General features: G+C 37.0%; 1 protein-coding gene across 2 annotated transcripts; it reads left to right on the top strand.

The window, feature by feature from the left end:
• Positions 1-735: 735 nt before the first annotated feature.
• usf1 (upstream transcription factor 1) lies at positions 736-12,117 on the top strand. Of its 2 annotated transcripts, none has more exons than XM_042486763.2 (11): positions 736-778; positions 1,419-1,480; positions 1,627-1,676; positions 2,721-2,833; positions 4,638-4,751; positions 5,550-5,703; positions 7,038-7,125; positions 7,228-7,286; positions 7,404-7,498; positions 7,729-7,857; positions 10,866-12,117. In XM_042486763.2, exons 2-11 carry the CDS (start codon positions 1,473-1,475, stop codon positions 10,953-10,955), a joined length of 900 nt encoding a protein of 299 aa, XP_042342697.1. In that variant the 5' UTR covers positions 736-778; positions 1,419-1,472; the 3' UTR covers positions 10,956-12,117. The 2 variants fall into 2 exon arrangements, with proteins under 2 accessions (XP_042342697.1, XP_087934663.1); XM_088078537.1 differs by lacking the exon at positions 736-778 and adding an exon at positions 793-1,034.
• The last annotated feature ends 462 nt before the right edge of the window (positions 12,118-12,579 follow it).

The raw sequence follows: 12,579 nt of genomic DNA, 5'->3' as shown, positions 1-12,579 counted from the left end.
ATTATAACACTTTAAAATCAATTTTATACGATATGAGAAGCTTAATTGCAATAACATAATTTTATATGGAATCGACTGTGTTCATATTTATGATACTTAAGTAAAAAAACACCTTAAATTCCTTTAAATGAATGTGAAAGAAATAGTTACAATAACACAATATTAGTAGTAATCAACTGTTTTCATAATTCTGGTGATTAAGTTAAAAAAAATCCTTTCAAATATTGTTAAAAAATAGTATTATGAGAAATCAGTTGTTTTCATAATTCTGGTAATTAAGTAAAATAAAATTCCTCAAAATAATGTGAAAAATAGTTACAATAACATAATATCATTATTGTTGTAATTAAGTGAAGTAAGAATTCCTTTAAAATAATGTGGGGGAAAAGTAGCTGCAATGACATAATTTTATAAGAAATCAACTGTTTTTCATATTTATGGTAATTATATATTTATATACTCATTTACCAAATTATGAATACAGCTGATTCTCCATAAATTTTGTTATTGCAACTATTTTTTTTTAAATTTTAATTTAATTTTAAAGTGCCAGCCTGTCTGCTGTAACCCAGAATTCAAACAAAGTTCCTCGTCGATAAAGTGGGAGTATCAACAACAGACCGTGGATCAGATATTAGAATTGCTTTAGTTATTAAAATCCCAATTTCAGAGTTATGAACTGATCTGGAATCGGTTGTATGCAATTCGTTTCGCGCATGCGTATAGCCGACGCCGACGTTGGTGTGTTGACAAATATCGGGGGAGGGACCACTGCGGCGTAAGTAGATCTTTGTTCAGACTGGAATATATTCAGCACAATTTAGCACCGTCTGCCCATTTCAGCCCTTAAAATATCGATTTCTAGACTATGCTTATTTGCTACCGAGCCCACAAAGTTAGCTCAAAGGAAAGTGTTTTGTTAAACATCTGTAAAAACCGCTGGGGCCGAGCGGTTAATGTAGCACAAATTCAAGATCCGTGTCGAGCTAGCCACAATCAAACACAGCATTTCCGGTGCGATTCTCCAAAATAAAGTAAGTGTCGAGATAAATATTGCGATTTACCAGAGTCGAAGAGTAGAGAGGGCTTTAAAAAATATGACTTATAGTACGCTTTCATAATGTATTTTTTTTAATCGCTTCTTAATATCTCCTACACATTTTTAATTTGGCAAGCACGCATTTTGTGCTTTAATTTTGAAGGCGAAAACGGCCAGTTTCCGTTATCACCCATGGTAACGTTCTGTGACTCAGCTCGCGCAGCCTCGCAGCTAGCTAACAACAATGCTACTCTAAAGACCGTTTCAGGTTTAATCTTTAGGGTCGTTGTCGATTAAAGGCGTATCGATAATCAATATTGTGTAGTTTCGAGCAAAGTTTCCTCGGTGTTTTTGTCAAACTTATGAACTTGTTCCACAGTCTGGCAGTGGGCGCGAGCGAAGGCGGTCTCCTCGTCCAAGACTGTCGGCAGAAATGAAAAGGTGAGAAGAAGCGCCATTGTCAACTAAAAACAGTAAAAAATATGTTTCCAAACCAGGCCACCAGCTCACTGGTAACACGTAATTTGTTATTTTAATTAGCTAATTTAATCACAAAGTAACTGCTTTCGTTTTTTCCATGTGTGCAGCCAACAGAAAAGCCCTGAGCCAGATGGAAGTGTTACCATCAACGAGGAGGGTAAAAAAATACTCGATATACTTATTATATCAATGACACTATCTTAACTATGTTGTAAAAGGTATAAAGGTACACAAACGTATCAAAGGAATAGTATAATGTCTATATGTGCTTTGGGTCAAACACCTCACTTTCAGACAGCCTTTGAAAGTTGAAAAGTCATCAGTTGAAGTGGGTTCAAGTTTTAAAATGTAATGTCTCTTAAGTATAATTTCCCAATCCAGTGAAACCATTTAAAGCCACCATGAGTGACACTCTAAAACCAGTAAAACCTGCTTACTGGGTATGATTTTCTTCTAATCAGCTCCTATCTTATAAGAGCACACACGGATGTCTAAGAATACTTGAAACACTAATAATATGGTTTTAAGTGGTCTCAAATGGGTAGTTTATTGTTTTTAAGTGGGGCTGTATGGTGTATTAATCCGTAGATAGTATATTACATATGTAGATATCAATAAGCAAGCCTTCAGTTTGGAGAAGCAGGCTGGAGTCTGACATATAAGCAAAGCAATGTACTGCTGTGGAAAGGTCATCAACAAACGCATTTTTACCTGAAAAAAATCCCACCTATAAAGATCAATATCAGTTTAAGTGTACGTTAGATTTAGAATATTTTCACTGCTCGCCTGGATGTCAGACAGAGATTTCCAATGCGAAAATAAAGCCAGACTCCATGGAGAAAAACAGTGATTGAACACAGGAGCTGTGTTAGTGAAGGTAAAGCAGTGAAAATACTCTTAATATACAGAACACTTAAACTGCTATTGATATTAAAGGTGGGACATTTTTTTAAGGTGGTTAAAATATGTTTAGCTGCTGACCCCCTCCACAGCAGTACATTGGTAAGTGCTTTGTCATTACTTCTTCCTGTTTATCATAACTGGGGCCAGGCTGACTGACATCTACTGTTCGTAATAATAATACACTGACAGTGGATAATTACCCTATACAACCTCCCTGTAAACAAAAAAAAAATCCTATGAGATAATTTTGACAACTGTAAAGCTGACTGACATTTTATGTGGCTTTGTGCTCTTTCAGGGTCTGTAGCCACGGCAGAGGACCCGGCAGCTATTGCAACCATTCAGTCTGCTGCCACCTTCACTGACCAACCCATTAAATATCTCTTCAAGACAGAAGGAGCAGGCGGGCAGGTAGGAAATAGTATCAACAAAAACGTTTTGAAGAGACACTCTTACTTTTTTTTCCAGAGCGATGTCTTATTCTCTGTAATTCACTGTGGTTGAGCTTTTATGTACTTGTACTTGTTTTTCTTTTTTTTCCTTAAACTTATGTTGTTTACGTTGTTTGGGGACATTTATGATGTGTGCTTTTATGCTGTTTTATTGCTCTTGTTATTTGTAAGGTGACCTTAAATGTCCTGAAAGGCGACCATAAATAAATTGTATTATTATTATTATTATTATTATTATTAACAACAGCAAATACACTCTATAAGTATTCAGGGGGAACAGTTATTAAGGGAAAATCTCTGTGGACATAATATTTTTACACAGACAGACCTCAGCATGACAAGAAAATGGAAATATATTTGGAATTAATATTGCGAACACTAAGTTAAAAAAGTATGGACAAAGCACACAGGACTGAAGTGAAATTAAGATTTTTCCACAAGTTTGGTTCTTCACAAGATCTTCAGGGTCACATGACTGACATCTGTAACCATCCTAATCTGTGGAGAAACAAACAAACAAAAAATAAAGCCAAGAGCAGTTCCACTTTTAGCCAAACCATCATCATAAGATTCCCCCTACTTTGCCCTTTTTGATCATGTCTTTCTTATGCTACAATCCCCAGAAGAGAATTTGTGAGCAGTAAATAGCATTTGACACAATAAATTTGCAATTGATTAATAGTAGTCTTCATAAGTGCAACATGTTTGTGCTAAAAAGATATTGGCAAAAAATATTTTCAGCTTTTCTACTATGATTGCATAGAGAAAGCTGTTTTGTAGTCATAGGCGCGTGGTGAATGCTGGGGAAGAGTGTTTTTTAAACTTTTGTGGGAGACACTTTTACATTTAATATAGATATGATTGAATAAACATACCATAATATCAGGTCCCTACAGGCGTTAATGCTGTGATATAATACACTATCATGTATTTGTGAATTACGCACGTTTTGAGACAGTGTTGCTGTGCTAACATCACAATGCCATTAGCCTATGTTATATTCATGTAGGGATTTGCAGCATCAACAGCTACAAGTCCTTGGAGACTTTTTTTTTACCAGTGATTAAGCATTTTAACACTGTTGGGTAAAAGTGTTAAATCCTTTTTGTTTGACCAGAAAAAGCCCTGAAATTACCACTGCCAAACCCACCAGCCCCCATTTAAATAAACTGTAATCAAACATGTATAAAGCCAGCATATTTCCACACCTAACTGGGTAAATTAAGGGTTAATTTTCACCAAAACCAGAGCTGAAAATTGTTGCAACAGTCAGTGGATGTGACGATAGTGATTTTGGGGCTGTTTCTGGTTAAAACAAAAAGGATCTCACTCTTAAGAAAACAGTGTGTCTCTGTAGGATCCTTTTCATAACGCTGTCAGATGCTCATAATAACAACCTGAGTCTGTCAGCAGCAAAACAAGCACTTTTAGGAAATGTAAATTGATGGTGCAAACGCCCTAAATGTGTTTACATTACAGCCTGGCTGCTCAATACTGGACCAATTTCTAAAAATGTTCCCATTAGTCAGTTAGACAAAAAACATGATATGCACACGAATTTAACATGCTCATTTTTTATGTTGTTGACGGTGCCAGCATGCCGGTCATATGACCCCCTGGTCTCAGAGCTCATGACCCACTTTATGAAAACCTAAAAGCAGAAGTTAGATTCATACTCTGTGTCTGTATGCTCTACAGCGTTTCACGTGCCACCTCAGTGATGATGAATTATTGAACACTCAGTGTAATGTGTTGTGTCCCAGGTGACCTACAGAGTGATCCAGGTGTCAGATGGCCAGTTGGAGGGTCAGACGGACGGAGCTGCAGCGGTCAGCCTGGTCACTGGTTTCCCAGCAACCACTCAGACTGTCACACAGGTGAGCATCAATTCCTGATCTCTATAAAACACAAAACTACTCACCCTGTGCAGTCACCTTTCAAGCCCGACATGCTCGCTATTAAAATCGATTTGGTTAAAATGACGGAGATTAAATGATAATTAATGTTATTTCTTTGATTAACTTGATGACCGGCCAGAATGAAACATGACTGTTGGTTAAAATGCTCTCTGCGCTGTTCAAAGATTGTTTGTGGGGAAAGAAGCTCCACTCTAGTCGGGTTTTCATTACAGTTTTGTGCAAAACTTAAACAATATTTTCAAAATGTCAATAAAACACAATTGCGAGATGACTGTTTCCACTGAGTGATTTTTTATGCGACTTCTCTCACGATAACATTCCAAGAAGCGGGATGTTTGAAACATTAGCAGGTTTATTTCTATTGCAGCCAACGCACTAGCTTTCATTATTTACAATCGAAGGCGACGTAGGCGTGTTATGCGAGCAATAATGGAAAGGCGAGCCCCTTATATGTGGGAGTGGCCACGTACGAGGGATTTCTGGGAGCTGATAGTTCACGATTCACAGAGGAATTGTGGATTAAAAACGTCTGGATGATCAGTTCAACTCTTGAAGAGTTATGTGATGCAGTAACAGCTCTTGTAGCTCCTGCTGCATCATGAGGGAGCCAGTTCCTCCTGACAAGCACAAAGCCATAGCATCATGTGACCTATAACAGTGACAAGTGTTTTGGTTTTTTTTGTTTTTTTTAATTGACGTGTTTCCATTAGATGTATTTTGTATTCGCAATTTCAATGACTGTCTCTTCGATGTCAGGCTGTGTTCTCCCAGCCTGAGGGGTTGGAGGGAGACGGCAGCGCAGAGACACAGTACACCTACTACCCTGCCACCATCGCAGACGCCACCACCGGCACCATGGTAACCACAGTCCAGGCCTCTGACACACTGCTGGGCCAGACCACACCCACAGGTAATGACCGCCCCTAATAAAGCCTGACACAGAACAAAACCTTTAACACACAATAATGCAATCATTTGCAAATCCTTTTTGACATTTATTCCATACAGTACTCAGACACGACTTTTGATGTTCAAACTGATGAACATTAGTGTTTGTTTTGTAAATATACTCTGATTTTAAATTTGATTCCTGTAATATGTTCCAAAAAAGTTGGGACAGGAGCAAGAAAAAACTGTGGAAAATTCAAAAACCCCTGGATCATTTCACAGGTCAACAGGTGAACTGGCAACAGATCAAAGTATCATGACTGGGTGTAAAGGGAACATCCTGGAGAGGCTCAGTTGTTCACAAGCAGAGGCATTTTATGGGAAACTGTAAAAAAAAAAAAAAATAGTTCAAAAGTTTGAGAACAAAGTTATCAAGCCACAACTGCAAGAAATTTAGGGCTTTCACCATCTTTAATCCATAAAAGAGCCCGGCCGGTATATATCGGTCAGCAGATTTTCTCGGCAGATATTGCCCCATCACAGATATATCTGCAGCGGCTTATATGTTCTCTGACATGCATAACATGAAAAGTTAGTTTTTAACAGAATATAATGCAGAAAAAGATGCTCAGAGTAATTTAGAATGATCAAATTCCCAATTAAGTTTACCGTTTCAGTGCGGTGATGTCATTTTTGACACTAAAAGTAGTTGTTAAACTGTAAAGTTTCCTGCCTCCTTTACATATTCTGAGAGATAATTGCACTGCATTTTTCATTCCTGAGTATCGGCATCGACATCGGCCCCCAAAATCCCGTAGCGGTTGGGTTCTAATCCCTGATATCGTCAAAAGATTCAGAGACTGTGAAAAATCACATCTATATCCGTAATTGAATACTCTTTAACTTTGACCCCGTAAGGTGGCATTGCATTAAAAACTTGCTTATGTAAAGGATATTACTACATGGGCTTGGTAACAATTTGAAAAACGAACATCAGTAAACACAGTTTGTCGCTGCATCTACAAATGTAAGTTTAGACTCTACCGCACAAAGTGAAAGACGGAAATAAACAACATGCAGAAACACCACCAGCTCCTCCGAGCCCGAGCTCATCTGAAATGTACTGACACAAACTGGAAAAGTGTGCTGTGGTGTGACAAGTCCACGTTTATAATTGTTTTTGGGAACTGTGGACGCCATGTTCATTGGGGTTGTACAAACTTTCTAAATCATCGACCACAAGCTAATTTGTAATGTAATTTTTGAGGAGCGTGCATAATTTAAAGGCTTAATATGTGAGGATTTTTAAAGATGTTCATCATAACATGCTTCGTCTTCTTTTTTTTTGTTTTCCAGGGCAGCTTTATGTGATGATGTCTCCCCAGGAGGTTTTGACGGGTTCCAATCAAAGGACAATCGCACCTCGCACTCAGCCATACATAGCGTAATTACATCATAATTTTACATAATTTCAGCACTGTTGCTTGAATCTTCCACATCCAGCCAGCGGAGCAGACTTAAAATCTTTGTTGTGATGTGTCTGTAGAAAACAGGAGGCTCCTCGGGGTTCCAGAGACGATAAACGGCGAGCCCAGCACAACGAAGGTTAGCGCTAACGTGAGCTCAGTGCGAGAAGTTGAAGATGTGGCTGTATTTTACTAAACATATTGAAGTAGGTGTGAATGGAAGAGAAAAGTTCAATTAAAATGTTGTTCCCTACAGTTGAGCGCCGGCGCCGGGACAAAATCAACAACTGGATAGTGCAGCTGTCAAAGGCCATCCCAGACTGTAACATCGACTACACCAAGACAGGACAGGTGAGACACACCTCACCCTGGTTTCCAAAAGGACAAACTTTACACAATAATAATTACTTCACAAAGTGACATCATACACAGAAAATTCAATGAAAAAAGGGATTTCTGTACATGGTCAGAGAGATAAAACAAAGGTTAAGAAGAAACTGCATTAAAAAATAAAGGATTGAGAAAGAAAAAACATCATTTTCTGAGTGTTTAAGTTGTCTTTTGTTGTTTTTTTTTTTCAGAGTAAAGGAGGAATCTTGTCCAAAGCCTGCGAGTACATCAAGGAGCTCCGACAGAGCAACCTGAAGCTGGGAGAAGATATCAGCACTCTCGATCGTCTCAGGATTGACAACCAGCTACTTCGACAGGAGGTTTGTCTTTTCCCAAAATTTAGGTCTTGTTAGTATAAAAAAGTCTGTGAAACAACATTTAATACGATCTACAGACTGATCTTCTGGTTGATTTTTATGCCTTTATGACAGCCGAATTTCTTCAAATTAGGCAAAAACCTCCACTTAGACTCAAGGATGAGCTGATAAGATTTTGGTGGTCATAGGTCTAAGCTCAAGGTCACAGTGACCTTGCATTTGTATCATTTTTTTGGATGCAATTTCTCAAGAACACTTTGAGGAAATTAATTCAAATTTGGCACAAACGTTTGAGTAGACTATAAAGGATGAGCTGATTAGATTTTGGTGGTAAAAGGTCATGGTCAGTGTGACCTTGTGTCCGTCTCATTCCTGTGAAAGAATATGTCAAGAAGGCCTTAGGGGAGTTTTGTCAAGTATGGCACAAACGTCCATTTGGTCTCAAGGATGAGCTGATTAGATTTTTGTGGTCAAAGGTCACGGTGACCTCGCATTTGTCTCATTCTTGTGAATGCAAAAACACCTTGGGGGAATTTATTCAAATTTGGCACAAACTTGGACTCGGTAAAGAACTGTAAGAATCTAACGGTCGAAGGTCAAAGGTCAAGGTCATGGTGACCTCATACAACATGTGTTTGACCATAACTGAAGAACCACCTTGAAACTGCTGATTGTATAGATCCTCTGTGTGTGAAGCGTCCATGTTTTCACACATGGATGTAAACGGATCCCACGGATCCTGATAAAAAGTCTTTGAGTTCATTAATCTAAAAACAAGGCCTTAATTAGTATGAAATTGATGTAAATTAATCTTTTAAAAGTCTTAAACATGCTCAGACATGGGAAGAAGGATTTTATTAATAGTTTTTTTCTGATGTTGCATAGTGAAATCTCAAAATATTTGGCAACATCTATTTTTTTGTTAAATAATTTAATGAATTCCTCCTCCTCATGGAAATCCAAGCAGTGAAATCTTACACGCAGAGTAAAAAATGCAAAATAGCCTAGAAAAAAAATCCAAAAATGCCAGATATATCCCACTTCTGTCGATAAATCACACACATAATTTTATGATAATGTAACATGTTCATTTTCTTCACTCTAAAAAGGGCTGTTTTTCACTGGACAAAAAAAGGTTTGATGTTACAATAAACATTTGAGCCAAAAAAAAATGTCCTTCTTCAATTTTGGTTATAAGAACATTTATCTTAAAAATTTAAAAACATAGTGGCATTTAAAAAAAAAGTCTTAAAAAGCCTCAAATCTACGTTTCCTGAAGCTGCAGGAACCCTGTCTCGTTATGCTCTGCTCTCCGGCCGCCGCCATCACTGTGGTGCTGGAGTCGATCACATGACCACTGACGGTGGAAATGGCGATGTGTGGGTTAACCACGGTCATCACTCGTCCCCGTGACAGATCCGCGCTCTGCGTGAATGTGGGACTCGTTTGTCACTGGTGTAAAATTAGTTATGACCCAGTTTTTATCCGAGTTCACGATCCAGCTACAGAGGAAATCAGCAAACATAAAAATTCAGTTTCTTCCTTCACAGTCAGATTTTATACAGAATTTAATACAACTCAGAAAACAAAAAAGGACTTCAGCCATGAAACACACACAGAAAATGTCCAGCCGAACCATCAGTGGAAGACAGCTGTCTTCATCCGTCCCTGAGGGGTCTGTTACCAGCATGTTACTCAGGACGCAAATTCAATTATTACTGATTTTTAGTCTGCAACTAATGATTATTTTTAGCATTGATTAATCTGCTGATAATGTCCTATCAATAAAGAGATTGTGTGGTCTAAAAAATGTCAGAAAATGTTAAAAATGCTCATCACAGAGCCCAAAGAGATGTCAGTGAATGTCTTGTTTTGTCCAATCAGCCGTCTAAAACCCAAATATATTTAGTTTACTATAATCTAAGACAAGGCGATGAGGAGCTGGAACTGTCACTTTTGACTTTTTTTTTCTCGAAAATTGACTTAACATAGTATTCGAATGTAAAACTAGTTGATTAATCGATTAATTGAGTAATCATTACAGCCGTTATTGATGTTATGGAGCAGAGCCTTTTTGTTTTTCTCCAAATCTTAAGTTTATTTTTGGAGCAGCTGATGCAGTGATTTGCAGATGAAACAATGTCATTCATTCTTACATTTTTTATATTTTTTTTGTTATTAAAGTTTTATTATATTTTTCCGTATACAAGAAGAAATAAACAGTCAACTGTGGAGATGAGTGAGAAAGAAAATGTTTGAATGAGGGGGCACCATTTATATATTCAATCCCCTTCTACAGCTTGTTATTTTAGAGTCAGAAACTACATTTCAGTGGCATTCAACGTTGATATTTTCAAATTATACTATGTTTTATTTTATATTTTAGGGATGCACGATATTATCGGCACATCATCAGTGTCTGTATCAGTCAACATACTGACTTCTGTCTATCACAAACCGATATTTTAAATTATTTATTTATTTTTTATTGACAATGTGAACATGTACAAAAAAAATCAACACTAAGTTGAAGTAATTTTCTTCAAAGCATGAAAAGCGTTGTATTTTATGTCTCCATCACATAAGAGTATGTATAATATGATGTTAATTCCACACAGAAGTGACTAGATGATCATTAAAATTAGGCGGGAAAAAAGTTAATATATTGGTATCGGTAACGGTTATCGGCCAAAAGAGTTATTATATATCGGCATATTGGATATCGACATAAAATCCAATATTGTGCATCCCTAATTAAAAGTAATATTTCTTACATACATCATAGTGACATTGTACTGGTTTACCAGCATGAGCAGTAACTGAGGTCTGATAAACATTCAACCAGGACCAGAACCAGGCTGTTTAAAGCCAGAATATCACGTATGAAGTATTTAGTTACATTGTTCTGAAAGACCAATTATCGGCCTAACGTAGCACTCAGACATCCAGTTTCCACTTTCAGTAACTATTAATACAAGACGATTATGTTACTCTGTGTTTCTGCTGCTCAGGTGGAAGACTGGAAGTCCAAGAATCAGATCTTGAGGAACCTGCTGCGACAGCACGGCATTGTGGGATCATCCAGCACAGACCCCCAGTGAGACGCCTGATGCCGCTGGGTATTTGAAGACAACCATGTATGGGCCAAAAGAGTACTTGAAACGCTTTGAGATACTTTATTTGTGATCAAGAGTGCATGAAAGAGGGGGGATAATTGAACATTGTCATTAAAATTCAAACCCAGCTTCTTTTGCCGAATGGCACCTTTGAATATTATCTATAAAGCTTTTTACAAAATGTAAATCCTTTGCCTGGTGAGTACAACCTGATTATAGTAACATAATGTAAAAATTAACACCTTAAGTTCCAAAAATCATCAGTTTGAGCCTTTGAAAACGGAGCTAATTAGTTTGATTTCCTGCAAAAACACAGACAGAAGACAATGAGCAGCTTAATAAGACATGACCCAAAAAAATAGTAAGAAATTAGTAAATAGGTACAAGAGTATTACCCGAAAATGGGCTAAAAAAGAAAAAGAAATGCCTCAAAAAAGTTGCTGAAAAAAAGAAAAAAAAACATTTTTTGTAACATAATTTAAATATAGAATTATAATAATTATGAATACAGCCATTTTTCTTTTTTAATTTCACCCTCTAAAAAACAAATAATAACGTTTGACTCCTTTTCTTGTCACCTTTTACTAATTTTTCTGCAGTTTGCGTGACATTTCTTCCAAAGTTGCTCACTGCCTTTTCACCTGTGTGTTACAGAGAAATCAAACCAATTAGCTCAGGTTTCAAAGGGTTAACCAGTGTAACAGAGCCCTCATTGAACGCCTTCCTCCGCAAACATGATTGTTTATTAACCTCCAGTACAGTAAGCTCTAAAATATGACCAACTGCTCATGTCATCCTCTGTTAACCTCCGCAGTACTGTGCTTCTCTCTGTCTGATGCATTTATGGTGAAAAAAAACATCGCGTTCATGCTTTGACTTGTTTTCCATCTGAACGATATTTACACTTTGACCGGTTTGTTATCCAGTTCATAGTTTGGCTCATTTGCTTTGTATTTTTGTATGTTTCATGAGATCTCAGTGGGGACAATAATTGCATTGCAACAATGTAACTAAGGAAACGGGGTTGTTAAACATTGCATTGTAGGTAGGCTATGTATGTCTTTATAATAAAAAAAATCAAATAATATACTGCATGTCATAAGCCACTTTCAGTTGTGTTTATTAAAGTTGGTTAATTGGTTAAAAATGTTTTATTTTTTCAAATCTTGCATTATAATTATTTATCAGAGGGGGAGGGGTGGTGCAAAAAAGTGAAAGCATGTTAAATAATTATGTAATCATAGTTTTTATATTGGCCTTAGGGACTGTTCTTTTATTTTTGATATTTTTGGCTTTGTTCATGGATATGGCATACATTTTGGCAAGATTGTGTATTTTTGCTTAATCTGTGAATTTCCAGCTCAGCTCCTACAATAAGTCTAAAATGCAGCGTGGAAACTAAAGTTACGTTCAGACTGTTAAGAGAAAAAAATGCTCCATTGAAACCCATTCAAACTGACATTTTTGATCCCACAGCCATCAAAGCTTAAAAATATGCTTTTTATTATTTCTGGGTGTCATTCTGGGCTTTTTTCCTTGGAATTTGTAATTTTTACTATTTTCTACCTGATGATGTCATTTTTACCAAATCTGGCATATGGAGAAAATA

Source organism: Plectropomus leopardus, chromosome 6 (assembly GCF_026936395.1).
Source record: "Plectropomus leopardus strain MGB_pleo_1.0 chromosome 6, ASM2693639v1, whole genome shotgun sequence".
NCBI classification, from domain to species: Eukaryota; Metazoa; Chordata; class Actinopteri; order Perciformes; family Serranidae; genus Plectropomus; species Plectropomus leopardus.
The sequence above is the reverse complement of the archived record's forward strand: the minus strand, read 5'-3'. Positions and strand labels throughout refer to the sequence as shown.